This window comes from Petromyzon marinus, chromosome 59, assembly GCF_048934315.1.
Source record: "Petromyzon marinus isolate PM22_M1 ecotype Great Lakes invasive population chromosome 59, UKy_Petmar_22M1.pri1.0, whole genome shotgun sequence".
Lineage (NCBI taxonomy): Eukaryota > Metazoa > Chordata > Hyperoartia > Petromyzontiformes > Petromyzontidae > Petromyzon > Petromyzon marinus.
In genome coordinates this window covers 7341792-7364918 of record NC_133725.1, presented here as the reverse complement: position 1 = coordinate 7364918, position 23127 = coordinate 7341792, and the positions used below count along the sequence as shown (strand labels likewise).

General features: G+C 50.7%; 1 protein-coding gene across 5 annotated transcripts in view; it reads left to right on the top strand.

Annotated features, from left to right (window-relative positions):
- The window catches only part of LOC116955358 (uncharacterized), a 378574-nt gene that overhangs the window by 353444 nt on the left and 2003 nt on the right, over window positions 1-23127 (top strand). For all 5 annotated transcript variants that reach the window (XM_076053062.1, XM_076053060.1, XM_076053059.1 and 2 more), the window contains 4 exons: window positions 651-763; window positions 3300-3368; window positions 19666-19908; window positions 21559-23127. The exon at window positions 21559-23127 is cut by the window's right edge and continues 2003 nt beyond it. In XM_076053062.1, coding sequence (XP_075909177.1) covers window positions 651-763; window positions 3300-3368; window positions 19666-19908; window positions 21559-21705 — 572 coding nt within the window. In that variant the 3' untranslated portion in view covers window positions 21706-23127. The remainder of the gene's footprint in view (window positions 1-650; window positions 764-3299; window positions 3369-19665; window positions 19909-21558) is intronic.

Genomic DNA, 23127 nt, shown 5'->3' with positions numbered 1-23127 from the left:
AGAGGCATGCGGAAAATGTATAATTTAACACGTAGGCTTTCGCGACCAATATCATCCATAATGCCTGGTGTTTTTGGGTTAGATCGCGTAGATATGAATGTGTCGTTAAACCCGCCACCACCTGACACAGCTTATTAGGAAGGGGTTTGTCACGTAAACGGAACGTAGCCAATCCGTTACGCTTACAGCACACACCGGCTGTGTGTTGCAGAGCAAATCCACAACAATTACAATCTGAGGAACAGATTTGAATCGGCACGTTGTGTTTACGTTACAAACCTTACTTATTGGCTGTGTCGGGCGGTGGTGGGTTTAACGGCGCATTTATATTGACGCGATCTAACCCAAAAAAAAAAAACCTCATTAAGACATTCGTAATGTAATAATGTTTCAAATGTTTCAACGGTGGTGTCACCCGCGATAACTTGATCCTTGACCTCGAAACACCGGTCAGTCCATAACACACGGAGGTGGCACGCACGGATCCAGTTTGTTCTCAGCCGGGAGGAGTAAACCAGCACGTGCCCCCCCCCCCCCTCTCGCGCGTGCGAGGTCGAGGGGGGGGGGGCAACGCTCGATCCCCCCTGTACCGATGGCAAAAGCTCCACGCACATCCCCCCCCCCACTTGTCCCCCGCCCCCCACGCGCAGGAAACTACTACATCGACCCTAACCAGGGCTGCTCGGGAGACTCCTTCAAGGTTTTCTGCAACTTCACCGGCGGCGGGGAGACCTGCGTCGTGCCAGATGAGCGCACGGCCTCGGTGAGGAATCCCCCCCCCCCCTCGCCACCGCCGCCCCCCCCCCCCCCAACCTCACCGTCTCACCGTCACACCCCTGCCGATGGATCGGTTCCGTTCACGTGCTGCCGCTGGCATTGTTACGACGATGGCGGTGACGGTGACGATGGCGGTGACGACGATGATGACGATGATGGTGATGATGATGATGACGACGATGGTGATGACGATGGGGATGATGGCGGTGACGATGATGTTGACGACGGTGGTGGCGACGGTGGTGCCGACGATGGTGATGACGTTGATGGTGACGACGATAGTGACGATGGCTGTGACGACGATGGCGGTGACGATGACGGTGGTGATGACGATGATGCTTTGGACACCAAGGTCTCAAACTGTTACAGCCTCACGTCACTTTACACTACACTACTATACACTACACTATACACTACACTACTATACACTACACTATACACTACACTACTATACACTACACTACGATACACTATTATACACTACACTACTATACACTATTCTACTATACACTACACTATACACTACACTACTATACACTACTATACACTACACTACGATACACTACACTATACACTACACTACTATACACTACACTACTATACACTACACTACTATACACTACTATACACTACACTACGATACACTACTCTAATATACACTACACTACTATACACTACACTATACACTACACTACTATACACTATTATACACTACACTATACACTACACTATACACTACACTATACACTATACTATACACTGCTACACACTACTCTACTATACACTACACTATACACTACACTACTATACACCACGCTACTATACACTACTCTACCATACACTACACTACTATACACCACACTACTAATACACCACACTACTATACACTACACTGCTATACACTACACTATACACTACACAATACGCTACACTACTATACACTACTCTACTATACACTACACTACTATACACTACACTAATATGCACTATACACTACACTTCAATACACTACACTATGCATTACTATACACTACACTCCTATACACTACACTATACACTACACTATACTGCTATATTCTACACTATATACTACTATACACTACACTACTATACACTACACTACTATACACTACTCTACTATACACTACACTACTATACACCACACTACTATCACTAGACTACTATACACTACACTACTATGCACTATACACTACACTTCTATACACTACATTATACACTACTATACACTACACTATACACTACACTATACACTACTATACACTACACTATACACTACACTATACACTATAGTATACACTACACTTCAATGCACTACACTACTATACACTACACTATACACTACACTATACACTACACTATACACTACACTATACACTACACCACTATACACTACCCCACTATACACTACACTATACACTACACTATACACTACACTACTATATACTACACTATACACTACACTATACACTACACTATACACTACACTACTATACACTACACTACTATACACTACACTACTATACACTACACTACTATACACTACACTATACACTACACTATACACTACACTATAAACTACAATATACACTACACTATACACTACTATACACTACACTATACACTACATTACACTGTTACAGCCTCACGTCGGTTCTCTGCTGTCACCCCCTCGGTGTGGAACCCTTTGCACATCCGCAACATCAAATGCACTCCGACCTTCAAGCAATATCAAAAGGCCTCTGTCTGGGTCAGGGCTTTCGAGCAGCCCCGAGATTTGACTTGTCTGCCAAATATGTTAACTCCTTATCGGTGCCCTACCTTATTACAGACCAATTCAGACCTTATTGATCCCCCCACCGCGTGCCCCTTACAAATCTCAACGTTCATCCTACAAAGTCCCATCACAAGGTAGAAACGCAAACACGTAGACAACAACATTTGTTTTTGACCGTGTTTAAATTTTCTGTGCACGGTACCGACCTGAAAACTCAATGTCCCTGTACAAGAATACGGGGTAAACCTTATGGGTTGACAGCGCATGTATAAACGTCATTATTATTATTATATTATTCTTCTTTGGTTCTTTCGGTAAAGTCACGTAGAATGAGAATAAAATAATAAATTGATAAAATAAAATAACACAATAATATTGGTGACGATGCTGGGTGTTACCCCGGGAGGGCCTTGCGGAGTCTCAAGACCCCTTCACGAGGGTCCCTGCCAATGATTTCGCTGACGACAGCGACAACCGGAGTCGTGATTACGATGACGGCTCTCAATGCACGCTGAGCTTCCCACCACCGGCGTGTCGCCGGCCGCACGCTCACCCGAGTTGCCGGCGGCGGCGACGCCGGCCGCAACGACCGCGACGATGACGGCGGTTGATGTCGATGGCGACGGTGGCGCCGCACTCACCGCCGGTGTTGATGACAGCGGAGACGACGGCGATGACGATGGCAGCGACAGCAACAACAAAGGATGCCGATTGATGTGCTTCACAGGTGAAGATGTCGTCGTGGCCTGGGGAGACCCTGGGCACGTGGTTCAGCGAGTTCAGCGACGGTCACCCGGTAAGAGTCAACCTTCCCCCCCCCCCCCCACCACGCGTCCACCCTCTCGACCCCCTCGGCAGTGATGGCGGTGGCGGGGGGTGAACCGCAACTATAGTAAGATCCATGGCAATACGATGCTTGTACAGTTTGTAATTTCACGATGCGATAGGCCGCTTGAGAGCTCACATCCCGTGCAGGTGTGACTTGTGGTGAACTGGCGCTCTGAGGAAGGCCCATTGCCCGAACCGTCGCCTGCTATATATTCGTTTTCCTTTGAAGGCCACGCCGTGTGGTTATTGATGAAAGGCGTTGGGAGTTTTTATTTTCGCTTTGTTGCGACAGCAGTGAAATGCAGTGCAGGACAGGCTCACGCTCGCTGCTAAGATAACAGGGCCTTAAATAATAATGATGACGATGCAATTTGAAATGCGGCCGATATTTCACAGATGTATAGACATATCCTTGGTTCTTTCGGTAAAGTCACCACGTAGAAGGGAAACAATAAAATGCAAAAAATATAGAACGATAAAATTATCACGACGTTTCGACTGCAACACAAGCATTCATCATCAGGTGTGAAAACCACAGCACGTTAGAACCACGGACAGTGATGTGGCAGTTGTTCAGATGGACGAGTCCATCTATGTTCAGAAAAGTCGATTTGTTCATTAAGTCCAAACTTTATTCCCGTCGATTCCAAACGTGTTGTACGGCATGTACACTAAACACGGGGGATGGCTTTAAAGGTTACATAATCTCCTGTTGATGCAGGTGTCACTGGTTCTTCATGTTCTGTAGATGTAGATGCCACTGGTTATTCACGTTCTGCAGATGTAGATGCCACTGGTTCTTCACGGTCTGCAGATGTAGATGCTACTGGTTCTTCACGTTCTGCTGATGTAGATGCCACTGGTTCTTCACGTTCTGTAGATGTAGATGCCACTGGTTCTTCACGGTCTGCAGATGTAGATGCTACTGGTTCTTCACGTTCTGCAGATGTAGATGCCACTGGTTCTTCACGTTCTGCAGATGTAGATGCCACTGGTTCTTCATGTTCTGTAGATGTAGATGCCACTGGTTCTTCACGTTCTGCAGATGTAGATGCCACTGGTTCTTCACGTTTTACAGGTGTAGATGCCACTGGTTCTTCTTGTTCTGCAGATGTAGATGCCACTGGTTCTTCACGTTCTGCAGATGTAGATGCTACTGGTTCTTCACGTTCTGCAGACGTAGATGCCACTGGTTCTTCACGTTCTGCAGATGTAGATGCCACTGGTTCTTCACGTTCTGCAGATGTAGATGCCACTGGTTCTTCACGTTCTGCAGATGTAGATGCCACTGGTTCTTCACATTCTGTAGATGTAGATGCCACTGGTTCTCCATGGTCTGCAGACGTAGATGCCACTGGTTCTTCACGTTCTGCAGACGTAGATGCCACTGGTTCTTCACGTTCTCCAGATGTAGATGCCACTGGTTCTTCGCGTTCTGCAGATGTAGATGCCACTGGTTCTTCATGTTCTGTAGATGTAGATGCCACTGGTTCTTCACGGTCTGCAGATGTAGATGCTACTGGTTCTTCACGTTCTGCAGACGTAGATGCCACTGGTTCTTCACGTTCTGTAGATGTAGATGCCACTGGTTCTTCACATTCTGTAGATGTAGATGCCACTGGTTCTCTTTGTGTTCTGCAGATGTAGATGCCACTGGTTCTTCACGTTCTGCAGATGTAGATGCCACTGGTTCTTCACGTTCTGCAGATGTAGATGCCACTGGTTCTTCACATTCTGTAGATGTAGATGCCACTGGTTCTTCATGGTCTGCAGATGTAGATGCCACTGGTTCTTCACGTTCTGCAGACGTAGATGCCACTGGTTCTTCACGTTCCCCAGATGTAGATGCCACTGGTTCTTCACGTTCTGCAGATGTAGATGCCACTGGTTCTTCATGTTCTGCAGACGTAGATGCCACTGGTTCTTCACGTTCTGTAGATGTTGATGCCACTGGTTCTTCTTGTTCTGCTGATGTAGATGCCACTGGTTCTTCACGTTCTGTAGATGTAGATGCCACTGGTTCTTCACGGTCTGCAGATTTAGATGCCACTGGTTCTTCACGTTCTGCAGATGTAGATGCCACTGGTTCTTCACGTTCTGCAGATGTAGATGCCACTGGTTCTTCACGTTCTGCAGATGTAGATGCCACTGGTTCTTCACATTCTGTAGATGTAGATGCCACTGGTTCTTCATGGTCTGCAGACGTAGATGCCACTGGTTCTTCACGTTCTGCAGACGTAGATGCCACTGGTTCTTCACGTTCTCCAGATGTAGATGCCACTGGTTCTTCACGTTCTGCAGATGTAGATGCCACTGGTTCTTCATGTTCTACAGACGTAGATGCCACTGGTTCTTCACGTTCTGTAGATGTAGATGCCACTGGTTCTTCATGTTCTATTGATGTAGATACCACTGGTTCTTCACGTTCTGCAAGTGTAGATGCCACTGGCTCTTCACGTTCTGCAGACGTAGATGCCACTGGTTCTTCACGTTCTGCAGACGTAGATGCCACTGGTTCTTCACGTTTTGCAGATGTAGATGCCACTGGTTCTTCACGTTCTGTAGATGTAGATGCCACTGGTTATTCACGTTCTGCAGATGTAGATGCCACTGGTCCTTCATGTTCTATAGATGTAGATGCCACTGGTTCTTCACGTTCTGTAGATGTAGATGCCACTGGTTCTTCACCTTCTGCAAGTGTAGATGCCACTGGTTCTTCACATTCTGCAGACATAGATGCCACTGGTTCTTCACGTTCTGCAGATGTAGATGCCACTGGTTCTTCACATTCTGCAGATGTAGATGCCACTGGTTCTTCACGTTCTGCAGGTGTAGATGCCATCGCCAACATCTAATGCGTGGCACTTGAAATTACGACTCTTGGTCCGAACAGCCAACTGGACATATGGACAGGTTTGTTCGTTCTGCAGACTTAGATGTCACTGGTTCTTCACATTCTGCAGACGTAGATGCCACTAGTTCCTCAGGTTCTGTAGTTGTAGATGCCACTGGTTCTTCACGTTCTGCAGATGTAGATCCCACTGGTTCTTCATGTTCTGCAGATGTAGATGCCACTGGTTCTTCACATTCTGCAGATGTAAATGCCATTGGTTCTTCACGTTCTGCAGATGTAGATGCCACTGATTCTTCACGTTCTGCAGACATAGATGCCACTGGTTCTTCACGTTCTGCAGACGTAGATGCCACTGGTTCTTCTTGTTCTGCAGATGTAGATGCCACTGGTTCTTCACGTTCTGCAGATGTAGATGCCACTGGTTCTTCACGTTCTGCAGATGTAGATGCCACTGGTTCTTCACGTTCTGCTGATGTAGATACCACCGGTTCTTCACGTTCTGCAGATGCAGATGTAGATGCCATTGGTTCTTCACATTCTGCAGATGTAGATGCCACTGGTTCTTCACGTTCTGCAGGTGTAGATGCCACTGGTTCTTCACGTTCTGCAGGTGTAATTTCCATCACCAAAATCTATTGCGTGGCACTTGAACTTACGACTCTTGGTCCGAACAGGCAACTGGACATATGGGCAGGTTTGTTCGTATCTCTGAAAGTTCGTAAATCGAATGTTCGTTAGTGGAAGAGTGCCCTTGTTTTTTTTGTCGGAAACAAGATTTGAGACCTGGCTGTATCGTGGGCATGATTGCGAGGGGGTAGGTGGCCAACACCACTCCCGGCCGCCTTTGTCTCCCCGGTGGCGATGTTTACACACCGCACCAGAGACTCATTTGAGGCTGAGTCGACCTAGAGGAGGCCCGGGACTGGTTCAGATAATCGTCTCTGGTGTTGTCCGTGAGCGGGAACCTGGCTACTCGAGTAGCCAGGTTCGTAGCCACCACTCCCCAACAAACACACCAAAGACAAAGATCCCCCGTATAGCCTCTAACAGACTGTTGGGGAACGTGCTGTTAGCGAGAACCTATAAACAGACCACACACACTTTTGTCACTATTAAAACACGAGCGCGTTTAAAAAACGAAACACACGGCGCTCGCAAAAAACCTCGCCAACCCGAGCATCGCACCTGCCCACCGTTGTCACGCATTCACGTGCGTCACGTATGTTGCCGTCCACCGCACGGCGACATACGTGACACACGAGGCACACGTGAGTAAACGAGCGAGCGAGCGAGCCTTCGAGGGCAGAAACGAACGCAAGCGAGCGGGCGAACGGGCGAGCGAATCCCGCGGCTCCGCGGTTGTCACGGCCGCGGCGCCTTTATGATGAAGTGGGAGAGATCGGGGTTCGTGTGCTTCTGCGCTCGTGCAGAAATCCAATATCCGCATCTCCGAGATAGCGGGGGGGGGGGGCGTTGTTAACGGGTCATTAAAATTGCGGCACCGACCCAGTGAGGTTCTTGCCGGGGCCCACCGGCGACTCGTGGCTCGAGATCGCCGCGTCGGAGGCCGCGGAGCCGACCGTCGTTTCGGAGTGCCTAGTTCGGACGCTGGGTTTGAGTCGCCCCAAGGGCGCGTCGATTGACGGCCGGGTTCAAGCGTGGTGAGAGTTGGTGCTCTCAGCCTGGCCACCAACGACTTACATCGACGACGCATAGGACTCCTCACACAGAGACCCATAGACTCCTCACACAGAGACCCATAGACTCCTCACACGGAGACCCATAGACTCCTCACACAGAGACCCATAGACTCCTCACACAGAGACCCATAGACTCCTCACACGGAGACCCATAGACTCCTCACACAGAGACCTATAGACTCCTCACACAGAGACCCATAGACTCCTCACACGGAGACCCATAGACTCCTCACACAGAGACCCATAGACTCCTCACACAGAGACCCATAGACTCCTCACACGGAGACCCATAGACTCCTCACACAGAGACCCATAGACTCCTCACACAGAGACCCATAGACTCCTCACACAGAGACCCATAGACTCCTCACACAGAGACCCATAGACTCCTCACACGGAGACCCATAGACTCCTCACACAGAGACCTATAGACTCCTCACACAGAGACCTATAGACTCCTCACACAGAGACCCATAGACTCGTCACACGGAGACCCATAGACTCCTCACACAGAGACCTATAGACTCCTCACACAGAGACCCATAGACTCCTCACACAGAGACCCATAGACTCGTCACACGGAGACCCATAGACTCCTCACACGGAGACCCATAGACTCGTCACACGGAGACCCATAAACTCCTCACACGGAGACCTATAGAATCCTCACACAGAGACAGAGACCCATAGACTCCTCACACAGTGACCCATAGACTCCTCACACAGATACCCATAGACTCCTCACACAGAGACCCATAGACTCTGCACACAGAGACAGAGACCCATAGACTCCTCACACAGAGACCCATAGACTCCTCACACAGAGACCCATAGACTCCTCACACAGAGACCCATAGACTCCTCACACAGAGACCCATAGACTCGTCACACGAGGACCCATAGACTCCTCACACAGAGACCTATAGAATCCTCACACAGAGACAGAGACCCATAGACTCCTCACACGGAGACCCATAGACTCCTCACACAGAGACCCATAGACTCCTCACACAGAGACAGAGACCCGTAGACTCCTCACACAGAGACCCATAGACTCCTCACACAGAGACAGAGACCCGTAGACTCCTCACACAGAGACCCATAGACTCCTCACACGGAGACCCATAGACTCGTCACACAGAGACCCATAGACTCCTCACACAGAGACCCATAGACTCCTCACACAGAGACCCATAGACTCATCACACAGAGACCCATAGACTCGTCACACGGAGACCCATAGACTCCTCACACAGAGACCCATAGACTCAGCACACAGAGACAGAGACCCATAGACTCCTCACACAGAGACCCATAGACTCCTCACACAGAGACCTATAGACTCCTCACACAGAGACCCATAGACTCCTCACACAGAGACCCATAGACTCGTCACACGGAGACCCATAGACTCCTCACACGGAGACCCATAGACTCCTCACACAGAGACCCATAGACTCCTCACACGGAGACCCATAGACTCCTCACACAGAGACCCATAGACTCCTCACACGGAGACCCATAGACTCCTCACACAGAGACCCATAGACTCCTCACACAGAGACTCATAGACTCCTCACACGGAGACCCATACTCTCGTCACACGGAGACCCATAAACTCCTCACACGGAGACCGATAGAATCCTCACACAGAGACAGAGACCCATAGACTCCTCACACAGTGACCCATAGACTCCTCACACAGATACCCATAGACTCCTCACACAGAGACCCATAGACTCTGCACACAGAGACAGAGACCCATAGACTCCTCACACAGAGACCCATAAACTCCTCACACGGAGACCTATAGAATCCTCACACAGAGACAGAGACCCATAGACTCCTCACACAGTGACCCATAGACTCCTCACACAGATACCCATAGACTCCTCACACAGAGACCCATAGACTCTGCACACAGAGACAGAGACCCATAGACTCCTCACACAGAGACCCATAGACTCCTCACACAGAGACCCATAGACTCCTCACACAGAGACCCATAGACTCCTCACACAGAGACCCATAGACTCGTCACACGAGGACCCATAGACTCCTCACACAGAGACCTATAGAATCGTCACACAGAGACAGAGACCCATAGACTCCTCACACGGAGACCCATAGACTCCTCACACAGAGACCCATAGACTCCTCACACGGAGACCCATAGACTCCTCACACAGAGACCCATAGACTCCGCACACAGAGACAGAGACCCGTAGACTCCTCACACAGAGACCCATAGACTCCTCACACAGAGACAGAGACACGTAGACTCCTCACACAGAGACCCATAGACTCCTCACACAGAGACCCATAGACTCCTCACACAGAGACCCATAGACTCCTCACACGGAGACCCATAGACTCCTCACACAGAGACCCAAAGACTCCTCACACAGAGACCCATAGACTCCTCACACAGAGACCCATAGACTCCTCACACAGAGACCCTTAGACTCCTCACACAGAGACCTATAGAATCATCACACAGAGACCCATAGACTCCTCACACAGAGACCCATAGACTCCTCACACAGAGACCCATAGACTCCTCACACAGAGACCCATAGACTCCTCACACAAATACCCATAGACTCGTCACACGGAGACCCATAGACTCCTCACACAGAGACCCATAGACTCCTCACACAGAGACCCATAGACTCCTCACACGGAGACCCATACTCTCGTCACACGGAGACCCATAAACTCCTCACACGGAGACCTATAGAATCCTCACACAGAGACAGAGACCCATAGACTCCTCACACAGTGACCCATAGACTCCTCACACAGATACCCATAGACTCCTCACACAGAGACCCATAGACTCTGCACACAGAGACAGAGACCCATAGACTCCTCACACAGAGACCCATAGACTCCTCACACAGAGACCCATAGACTCCTCACACAGAGACCCATAGACTCGTCACACGAGGACCCATAGACTCCTCACACAGAGACCTATAGAATCCTCACACAGAGACAGAGACCCATAGACTCCTCACACGGAGACCCATAGACTCCTCACACAGAGACCCATAGACTCCTCACACAGAGACAGAGACCCGTAGACTCCTCACACAGAGACCCATAGACTCCTCACACAGAGACAGAGACACGTAGACTCCTCACACAGAGACCCATAGACTCCTCACACAGAGACCCATAGACTCCTCACACAGAGACCCATAGACTCCTCACACGGAGACCCATAGACTCCTCACACAGAGACCCAAAGACTCCTCACACAGAGACCCATAGACTCCTCACACAGAGACCCATAGACTCCTCACACAGAGACCCTTAGACTCCTCACACAGAGACCTATAGAATCATCACACAGAGACCCATAGACTCCTCACACAGAGACCCATAGACTCCTCACACAGAGACCCATAGACTCCTCACACAGAGACCCATAGACTCCTCACACAAATACCCATAGACTCGTCACACGGAGACCCATAGACTCCTCACACAGAGACCTATAGAATCCTCACACAGAGACAGAGACCCATAGACTCCTCACACAGAGACCCATAGACTCCTCACACAGAGACCCATAGACTCTGCACACAGAGACAGAGACCCATAGACTCCTCACACAGAGACCCATAGACTCTGCACACAGAGACCCATAGACTCCTCACACAGAGACCCATAGACTCCTCACACAGAGACCTGTAGACTCCTCACACAGAGACCCATAGCCTCCTCACACAGAGACCCATAGACTCCTCACACAGAGACTCATAGACTCCTCACACAAAGACAGAGACCCATAGACTCCTCACACAGAGACATAGACCCATAGACTCCTCATACGGAGACCCATAGACTCGTCACACGTAGACCCATAGACTCCTCACACAGAGACCTATTGAATCCTCACACATAGACCCATAGACTCCTCACACAGATACCCATAGACTCCTCACACAGAGACCCATAGACTCTGCACACAGAGACAGAGACCCATAGACTCCTCACACAGAGACCCATAGACTCCTCACACAGAGACCCATAGACTCCTCACACAGAGACCCATAGACTCCTCACACAGAGACCCATAGACTCGTCACACGAGGACCCATAGACTCCTCACACAGAGACCTATAGAATCCTCACACAGAGACAGAGACCCATAGACTCCTCACACGGAGACCCATAGACTCCTCACACAGAGACCCATAGACTCCTCACACAGAGACAGAGACCCATAGACTCCTCACACAGAGACCCATAGACTCCTCACACAGAGACAGAGACCCGTAGACTCCTCACACAGAGACCCATAGACTCCTCACACGGAGACCCATAGACTCGTCACACAGAGACCCATAGACTCCTCACACAGAGACCCATAGACTCCTCACACAGAGACCCATAGACTCCTCACACAGAGACCCATAGACTCGTCACACGGAGACCCATAGACTCCTCACACAGAGACCCATAGACTCAGCACACAGAGACAGAGACCCATAGACTCCTCACACAGAGACCCATAGACTCCTCACACAGAGACCTATAGACTCCTCACACAGAGACCCATAGACTCCTCACACAGAGACCCATAGACTCGTCACACGGAGACCCATAGACTCCTCACACGGAGACCCATAGACTCCTCACACAGAGACCCATAGACTCCTCACACGGAGACCCATAGACTCCTCACACAGAGACCCATAGACTCCTCACACGGAGACCCATAGACTCCTCACACAGAGACCCATAGACTCCTCACACAGAGACCCATAGACTCCTCACACGGAGACCCATACTCTCGTCACACGGAGACCCATAAACTCCTCACACGGAGACCTATAGAATCCTCACACAGAGACAGAGACCCATAGACTCCTCACACAGTGACCCATAGACTCCTCACACAGATACCCATAGACTCCTCACACAGAGACCCATAGACTCTGCACACAGAGACAGAGACCCATAGACTCCTCACACAGAGACCCATAGACTCCTCACACAGAGACCCATAGACTCCTCACACAGAGACCCATAGACTCGTCACACGAGGACCCATAGACTCCTCACACAGAGACCTATAGAATCCTCACACAGAGACAGAGACCCATAGACTCCTCACACGGAGACCCATAGACTCCTCACACAGAGACCCATAGACTCCGCACACAGAGACAGAGACCCGTAGACTCCTCACACAGAGACCCATAGACTCCTCACACAGAGACAGAGACACGTAGACTCCTCACACAGAGACCCATAGACTCCTCACACAGAGACCCATAGACTCCTCACACAGAGACCCATAGACTCCTCACACGGAGACCCATAGACTCCTCACACAGAGACCCAAAGACTCCTCACACAGAGACCCATAGACTCCTCACACAGAGACCCATAGACTCCTCACACAGAGACCCTTAGACTCCTCACACAGAGACCTATAGAATCATCACACAGAGACCCATAGACTCCTCACACAGAGACCCATAGACTCCTCACACAGAGACCCATAGACTCCTCACACAGAGACCCATAGACTCCTCACACAAATACCCATAGACTCGTCACACGGAGACCCATAGACTCCTCACACAGAGACCTATAGAATCCTCACACAGAGACAGAGACCCATAGACTCCTCACACAGAGACCCATAGACTCCTCACACAGAGACCCATAGACTCTGCACACAGAGACCCATAGACTCCTCACACAGAGACCCATAGACTCCTCACACAGAGACCTGTAGACTCCTCACACAGAGACCCATAGACTCCTCACACAGAGACCCATAGACTCCTCACACAGAGACTCATAGACTCCTCACACAAAGACAGAGACCCATAGACTCCTCACACAGAGACATAGACCCATAGACTCCTCATACGGAGACCCATAGATTCGTCACACGTAGACCCATAGACTCTTCACACAGAGACCTATTGAATCCTCACACATAGACCCATAGACTCCTCACACAGAGACCCATAGACTCCTCACACAGAGACCCATAGACTCCTCACACAGAGACCCATAGACTCGTCACACAGAGACCCATAGACTCCTCACACAGAGACCCATTGACTCCTCACACAGAGACCTATAGACTCCTCACACAGAGACTCATGGACTCCACACACAGAGACCCATAGACTCCTCACACAAAGACCCATACTCCTCACACAGAGACCCATAGACTTCTCACACAGAGACCCATAGACTCCTCACACAGAGACAGAGACCCATAGACTCCTCACACAGAGACCCATAGACTCTGCACACAGAGACAGAGACCCATAGACTCCTCACACAGAGAACCATAGACTCCTCACACAGAGACCCATAGACTCCTCACACAGAGACCCATAGACTCCTCACACAGAGACCCATAGACTCCTCACACAGAGACCCATAGACTCCTCACACAGAGACCCATAGACTCCTCACATAGAGACCCATAGACTCCTCACACAGAGACCCATAGACTCCTCTCACAAAGACCCATAGACTCCTCACACAGAGACCCATAGACTCCTCACACAGAGACTCATAGACTTCTCACACAAAGACAGATACCCATAGACTCCTCACACAGAGACCCATAAACTCCTCACATAGATCCGTAGATTCACAGAGACCCATAGACTCACACAGAGACCCATAGACTCACACAGAGACCCATAGGCTCACATGGAGATCCACAGACTCACACAGAGACCCAAAGACTTCTCACATAGAGATCCATTGACTCCTCACACAGATCCGTAGATTCACATAGAGACCCATAGACTCACACAGAGACCCTTAGACTAGCACAGAGACCCTTAGACTCACACAGAGACCCATGGACTCACAAAGAGACCCATAGAATCGCACAGAGATCCTTAGACTCACCCAGAGACCCATAGACTCGCACAGAGATCCTTAGACTTGCACAGAGACACATAGACTCCTCACACAGATCCGTAGAGTCACACAGAAACCCACAGACTCACACAGAGACCCATAGATTCACACCTAGACCCATGGACTCACAGAGAGACCCATAGACTCGCACAGAGATCCTTAGACTCACCCAGAGACCCATAGACTCGCACAGAGTTCCTTAGACTTGCACAGAGACACATAGACTCCTCACAAAGATCCGTAAAGTCACACAGAGACCCATAGACTCACATAGAGACCCATAGATTCACACCTAGACCCATGGACTCACAGAGAGACCCATAGACTCGCACAGAGATCCTTAGACTCACCCAGAGACCCACAGACTCGCACAGAGATCCTTAGACTTGCACGGAGACACATAGACTCCTCACACAGATCCGTAGAGTCACACAGAGACCCATAGACTCACATAGAGACCCATAGATTCACACCGAGACCCATGGACTCACAGAGAGACCCATAGACTCGCACAGACCGAGTTGCGATGAAACCGGGTTCTCAAGTCGAGTGCGTTGATGGTCTCAGCCCAGTGACCAATGACAGCACGAAATAAAAATAACTCTCCAGTTCTAATTTGGTTTGTCCCTTAATTCGTGGGCAAGGGGGCCTTTGCTGCCCCCCCCCCCCCCCCGCTGTCTCCCACACGCACAGATTTTGGTTGCCGTGCGCTGAAGAGTTATCGGCAAACATCACAGCCAAATTGCGTCCGAATCGCTCAATTACTGACTCGCTAATGAGCTGACGCCCCGGTCTTTTCACCCCCCCCACCGCCTCCCCCCCCCCACTACCACCACCGACTCCCTCCCCCACCACCACTGCTGCCTCCCCCCCCTCCCCCCACCACCACTGCCTCCCCCCCCCCCACCACCACCGCTGCCTCCCCCACTCCCACCACCTCCTCCCCACCACCTCCTCCCGCCCACCACCACCTCCCCCCCCCCCCCACCACCACCACCTCCCCCCCCGACTCCCACCCCCTCCCCCCACCATCGATTTGTTGATCAATTGACCACGGCGGGGGCACAGCAAGCAGTGCCCCCCCCCCACCACGCCGCTCCTCCTCCTCTGCTCCGGCTATCCGCCGGTCGCCACCAATTACGTCTTGTGGACGTCGCCTCTCTGGCGGTCGATAACCAATTACGGTGGTGGCGGTGAGCGTCGGGCGGTGTCGGTACAGCGGAGGGGAAGGGGAGGGGGGGCGGGGTTATGAGGTCATGGAGTCAAAATCAATCCTAATTAGCCCCCCCCCCACACACACACGCACATCCCCATTAACGGAAAATGAAGGAAAAATTAATTAGGCCTTCTAGCTCGCCCATCCACTCACCACCGCCCCCTCCGCGCCGATGACTGCACAGACCCCGAGCGGATCGATGGAGGCGCGGCGGTAGGGACGCGGCCAACACCCCCCTAGGTCGACTCAGCCTCAACTGAGTGGCTTGTGTGCGGCGTGCACGCATTGCCTCTAGGGAGACAAAGGCGGCCGGGCGTGGTGCTGGCCGTACTGCCACCGTGTACCTTCCCCCCCCCCTCCCGCCGCTGCACACCTCCGATTAGCCCAGTTGACTACGTACGGTGCCAAAAGAAGTTCACGCGGTACAACTATACAGCTGCACTTCGCGCGAATCACTGCACTAATTGAAAACCAATTTCTTTAGAGCTGCGTCTAGCTTGTTGCCCCCCCCCCCGCACCTCCGATGATTAGTGCAGTTGGCTACGTACGGCGCGAATTAAGTTCTACAGACATACTTACAGCCCATAGACTCAACACTGCCCATAGACTCAACACTACCCGTAGACTCAACACCGCCCATAGACTAACAATGCCCATAGACTCACATTGCCCATAGACTCAACACTGCCCATAGGGTTTAACACGTAGGCTTCATTATGAACTGCCCATAGGCTCACACTGCCCATAGACTACCACTGCCCATAGACTCAACACTACCCAAAGACTAACACTGCTCATAGACTAACACTGCCCATAGACTAACACTCACCCATAGACTAACACTGCCCATAGACTCAACACTACCCATAGACTCAACACTACCCATAGATACTTTTTGGTTTTTTTCGGTAAAGTCACGTAGGTAAAATAAAATAAAAGAGAACAATTAAATCACGACGTTTCTGAGGCAACACAAGCTTCCGTCTTCAGGTGGAACAGTCACAGCAGAATATCTGTGTCAAGTGCACAGTTCCGAGACGACTTGGATTATATATAGGTCAGAGGGGGGGGAGGAGCCAGAAAGGGACGTGGGTGGGTGGGAGGGCTGAGTTAAGCCGCCTTTTGTTAAACTGCACAAAAGCGGGTAAACAACCCTTTTGTTATGCTGCAGGGGGGTTTCGGGGGGATGCGATGCAAGACATCAAGTAAACACCAATTTTTTTAAACCTAAAATGAAAACTACGAAATTGGCTGTAAAATTATAAGGTAGCTAAAGTTTGACACAAAACCACTGAGAAGTGGAAATGGCTGTACAATTAAAAGGCAGCTAACGTTTGACTTGATTTATAACATCTTTCCAGTGCTTGCTCAATTTGAAACCATCCTCTCGGTTGAAGTTGTGTCTATGTTTGTATATCTGGATGGCTTCATGGACAAATCTTTGGTAATAACCGGGAGGTTTGCAGATAACTTTAGTATCAGAGAACACAATGTCATGAGAACCCGCTGTGTTGAAACATTGATCAGCCACGGCCGAAGAATTCGTTCTGCCGTGTTTCAAATCTGATTTGTGCTCGCGGATTCGGTTACAAATATGTCGTTTCGTCTCCCCGATATAGCATTCACCGCAGGTACAACTCAATTTGTAAACACCGGGTTACTGTAAGTCAGGGATGACATCCTTCACGGATGGGATCAGATCACAGATTTTGTGTATTGTATTGAACCAGACCTGGATCTTGTGTTTGTTAAGAATTTTGGATATATTTTTAGTAACGCCTGCTATGTATGGTAACGTGATGATTTTGATCGGAGTCTCAAGTGGTTGTTTCTGTATGGAGGGAGAAACAGCTTGGCGGATGGTACGGTCAGAGTATCCGTTCATCTTGAGGGCCAGATGTACATGTTTTAATTCACTGGCCAGGTGGTGTTGGTTCGAAATGCAATGGGCCCTATGGTATAACGTTTTGATGAGAGAGTTCTTTTGAGTCGAGTGGTGGTGGGACTCAGGCTTCAAGTAGGAGTCTGTGTGGGTGGACTTCCTGTAAACAGATTGTCCCAAAGATCCATCAGTCCTCCTCTCAAACAGAACATCCAAGAATGGCAGCTTGCCATCTTTCTCCACTTCCATGGTGAATTTGATGGATGGGTGTCTGGAATTAATGTGGTCTAGGAAATGGTTCAATGCTGGGAGGCCATGTGGCCAAATGACGAAAGTGTCATCCACATATCTCTTCCATAGGGAAGGGCGAAGGGTGGATGTTTGGATGGCGTCTGATTCGAATTTCTCCATGAAAACATTGGCTATCACTGGTGACAAGGGGGAGCTCATAGGGGTACCCTCATTTTGTTTGTAGAAGGTGCCATTCCAAGTAAAGTAGGTGTTGGTGAGGCAGTGCCTAGCCAGCACAGGTACCTCTGGGTTCAGTCCATATTGGACCAAATCTTCAATTATTGTTATGGTATCAGGTACTGGGACCTTGGTGAACAGAGAGACCACATCAAAGCTGACGAGGATATCGTCAGGAGATAGTACAATGTCTTTGACCATAGAAACCAATTGGGTTGAGTTAAGTACTGCTGAGGTGGTCTTGCCAGTGAAGGGAAGCAGAGTATCTGACAGAAAGCGGGCTAGCTTGTAGGTAGGGGAGTTGATCGTGGACACGATGGGTCGTAGTGGGGTACCTTCTTTATGGATCTTGGGAAGACCATAGAATCTGGGAGGTCTTGCAGCGGAGGGTTTTAGGGAGGGACGTTTGGTTGGTTCGATTAGGGACGTCGAACTAGTGATGATCTTGTTGGTTTTTATCGTTAGGATATTTATTTTTTATTTTTGAGTAACTCCCATCATTGAGTAGGTCCTGGATTTTGTTGTTGTATGAGTTTTTATCCATAATGACAGTGGCATTGCCTTTGTCGGCCGAGAGGATGACTATATCATCTCTCTTTTTTTTTATTCGCGAGTTCATATCGCTCGTTTTTGCTGATGTTGCTAGTGGGTTTCTTAGCATTTTTAAGGATAGTGGCTATCTCAGCTCTCGCAACGTCTGCTTGGATGTGTCCTATACCTTTGAGGGCTACATCAACCTGAGAGATGATATCCTCTACTGGTATATGTTTAGGGGTGACAGCAAAATGTATTCCTTTAGCCAGTACTGTTTTCAGGTTGTCAGAAATCGGGATGTTACTCTACCCATAGACTCAACACCAACCATAGACTCAACACTGCCCATAGACTCAACACTGCCCATAGACTCAACACTGCCCATAGACTCAACACTGCCCATAGACTCAACACCGCCCATAGACTCAACACTGCCCATAGACTCAACACCGCCCATAGATTCAACACCGCCCATAGACTCAACACCACCCATAGACTCAACACCGCCCATAGACTCAACACTGCCCATAGACTCAACACTGCACCATAGACTCAACACTGCACCATAGACTCAACACTGCACCTCCGATCAGCACGGTTGGAGCGAAAGAAGTTGAACGTCCACACGTACACTACACGCGCCACCGCGACCGTGACGACGATGACAACCCTCTCCTCCCCCCCCGCCCCCTTTAGCTCTCCTACGTGGACCTGGACGGCAGGCCCGTGGGCGCGGTGCAGATGACGTTCCTGCGGCTGCTGAGCTCGTCGGCCCGGCAGAACGTCACCTACCTGTGCCGAGACGCCGTGGCGTGGGTGGACGCGCGCGGCGGGGCCGGCTCTCCGCACGCTCGCTCCGTGCGGATGCTCGCGGCCAACGACGAGGAGATCTCGCACGACACGAGCCCCTACGTACGGGCGCTGCACGACGGGTGCTCGGTGAGTAGGACTCCCTCCCCCCCCCCTCGGAGGGAAAGGCTCGCCGAGTCCCGACGTTGCCGCTTTCGCGGGGATCGTGCGTCGGGACGGTTGGGCCGTGTGTTTGACACGTGGCGCGCGCGTGTGTTTGGCATGTTACGTGCGTGTGTTTGACATGTTACGTGCGTGTGTTTGACATGTTGCGTGCGTGTGTTTGACATGTTGCGTGCGTGTATGTTTGACATGTTGCGTGCGTGTGTTTGACATGTTACGTGCGTGTATGTTTGACATATTGCGTGCGTGTATGTTTGACATATTGCGTGCGTATGTTTGACATGTTGCGTGCGTGTGTTTGACATGTTACGAGCGCGGTGCAGTGGCGATTGCCGCTACGCCGCGCTACGAACCCGGCGACGCGAGATCCATCCCCGCTCACCGCCAACACCCGGTGACGATTATCTGAACCGGTCCCGGGCCTCACCCCGCTAGGTCGACTCGGCCTCAAATGAGTACCTGGCGCGGTGTCTAGTAAACATCGCCGCCGGGGTGCTGACCACCCAACCACCCTCGCTAACGGCACTTGCCCCAACAGTCTGTTAAGGCTACGCGGGGGATCTTTGTCTTTGTTTGAAATGTTGGAGGGGAGATGCAAAGTTGCCAGCGATAGCGCACACGTGCAACGGGTGACACGTGGAGGCTCCTGGACATGTGCTCAGTCATCCCTTACCCTTACCACTCCGTGTTGGGACGTGTCGTGATGCTGTGGCCTGTCGTGATGGAGTGGTCTGTCTTGATGGTGCCGTGATGGTGTGGTGATGGTGTCGTGATGGTGCCGTGATGGTGCCGTGATGGTGCCGTGATGGTGCGGTGATGGTGCGGTGATGGTGCGGTGATGGTGCCGTGATGGTGCGGTGATGGTGCGGTGATGGTGCGGTGATGGTGCGGTGATGGTGCTGTGATGGTGCGGTGATGGTGCGGTGATGGTGCCGTGATGGTGTCGTGATGGAGTGGTCTGTCTTGATGGTGCCGTGATGGTGCGGTGATGGTGCGGTGATAGTGCTGTGATGGTGCGGTGATGGTGTCGTGATGGTGCGGTGATGGTGTCGTGATGGTGCGGTGATGGTGCGGTGATGGTGTTGTGATGGTGCAGTGATGGTGCGGTGATGGTGTCGTGATGGTGCCGTGATGGTGTCGTGATGGTGTTGTGATGGTGCGGTGATGGTGTTGTGATGGTGCGGTGATGGTGCGGTGATGGTGCGGTGATGGTGTCTTGATGGTGTCTTGATGGTGCGGTGATGGTGCCGTGATGGTGCTATGATGGTGCGGTGATGGTGCCGTGATGGTGTCGTGATGGTGTCGTGATGGTGTCGTGATGGTGCGGTGATGGTGCCGTGATGGTGTCGTGATGGTGCCGTGATGGTGTCGTGATGGTGCTATGATGGTGCTGTGATGGTGTCGTGATGGTGCTGTGATGGTGCGGTGATAGTGCCGTGATGGTGCCGTGATGGTGCGGTGATGGTTTCGTGATGGTGTGGCCTGCCGCGATGGTGCGGTGATGGTGCGGTGATGGTGCGGTGATGGTGCGGTGATGGTGCCGTGATGGTGCCGTGATGGTGCGGTGATGGTGCGGTGATGGTGTGGCGTGCCGTGTGCACCCCCCGTGCGGCGTAGGAGCGGAGGGGCGAGGGCCGCACGGTGCTGGAGGTCTCCACCCCGCACGTGGAGCAGCTGCCCATCGCTGACCTCATGCCCGGGGATCTCGGAGGCCCTGGGCAGCAGTTTGGCTTCCAGCTGGGACCCGTTTGCTACCTCGGCTAGAGGGCTCCCCCCCCCCTCTCGCTCCCCCCACATCCCTCTCGCCCCGCCCCCCCTCTCGCCCCCCCCCCTTTCGCCCCCCCCCTCTCGCCCCCCCCCCCTCTCGCTCCTCCCCCTCGCTCCCCCTCCTTCAATCCCTCATTCACTCAATCGATCAATCCCTCATTCCATCACTCGATCGTCCCTCATTTACTCACTCGATCAATCCATCACTCGATCAATACCTCACTCCCCTCACTCAATCAATCCCCCATTCCATCACTCGATCAATCCCTCATTCACTCAATCGATCAATACCTCACTCCCCTCACTCGATCAATCCCTCATTCCCTCACTCGATCAATCCCTCATTCCATCACTTGATCAATCCCTCATTCCATCACTCGATCAATCCATCATTCACTCACTCGATCAATCCCTCATTCTCTCACTCGATCAATCCCTCATTCCATCACTCGATCAATCCCTCATTCACTCACTCGATCAATCCCTCATTCATTCACTCACTCGATCAATCTCTCATTCTCTCACTCGATCAATCCCTCATTCCATCACTCGATCAATCCCTCATTCACTCACTCGATTTATCCCTCATTCCATCATTCTCTCACCTCGAAAAATCCCTCATTCCATCACTCAATCAATCCCTCATTCCCTCACCTCGATCAATCCCTCATTCACTCAATCGATCAATCCCCCATTCCATCACTTGATCAATCCCTCATTCACTCAATCGATCAATCCCTCATTCCATCTCTCGATCAATCCCTCATTCTCTCACTCGATCAATCCCTCATTCCCTCACCTCGATCAATCCCTCATTCACTCACTCGATCAATCCCTCATTCTCTCACTCGATCAATCTCTCATTCTCTCACTCGATCAATCCCTCATTCCCTCACTTGATCAATCCCTCATTCTCTCCCTTGATCAATCCCTCATTCCCTCACACGATCAATCCCTCATTCTATCACTCGATCAATCACTCATTCCCTCACTCGATCAATCCCTCATTCTCTCACTCGATCAATCCCTCATTCTCTCACTCGATCAATCCCTCATTCCCTCCCATCACAGTCTTCCATGCCCATCCCAAGCCTCCTTCCTTCCCTCCCTCCTTCCTCCCTCGCCCAGACGATGCAATCACTAAAAAAAAACGGATGTGTTCGTAAACTTGTAAGGCACGGAGTTACACACGGCGTGCATAAACCACAGCGAAGGATTTTTAAGTTGAGATACGATTTGTAATGATTAAAGTAAAATGTTGTTCGTACCTGTGTGCAGGTGCGAGGCCAGGTTGTTTGTTGTTGTTAATATCCTCCATTATTATTATTATTATTCGGCGTTATTGTTATTGCTGTTGTTGTTGGTTTGTTCCTTTCAATGGTATTGGACCTTACGATGCTTTCTTAAAAAAAATACATT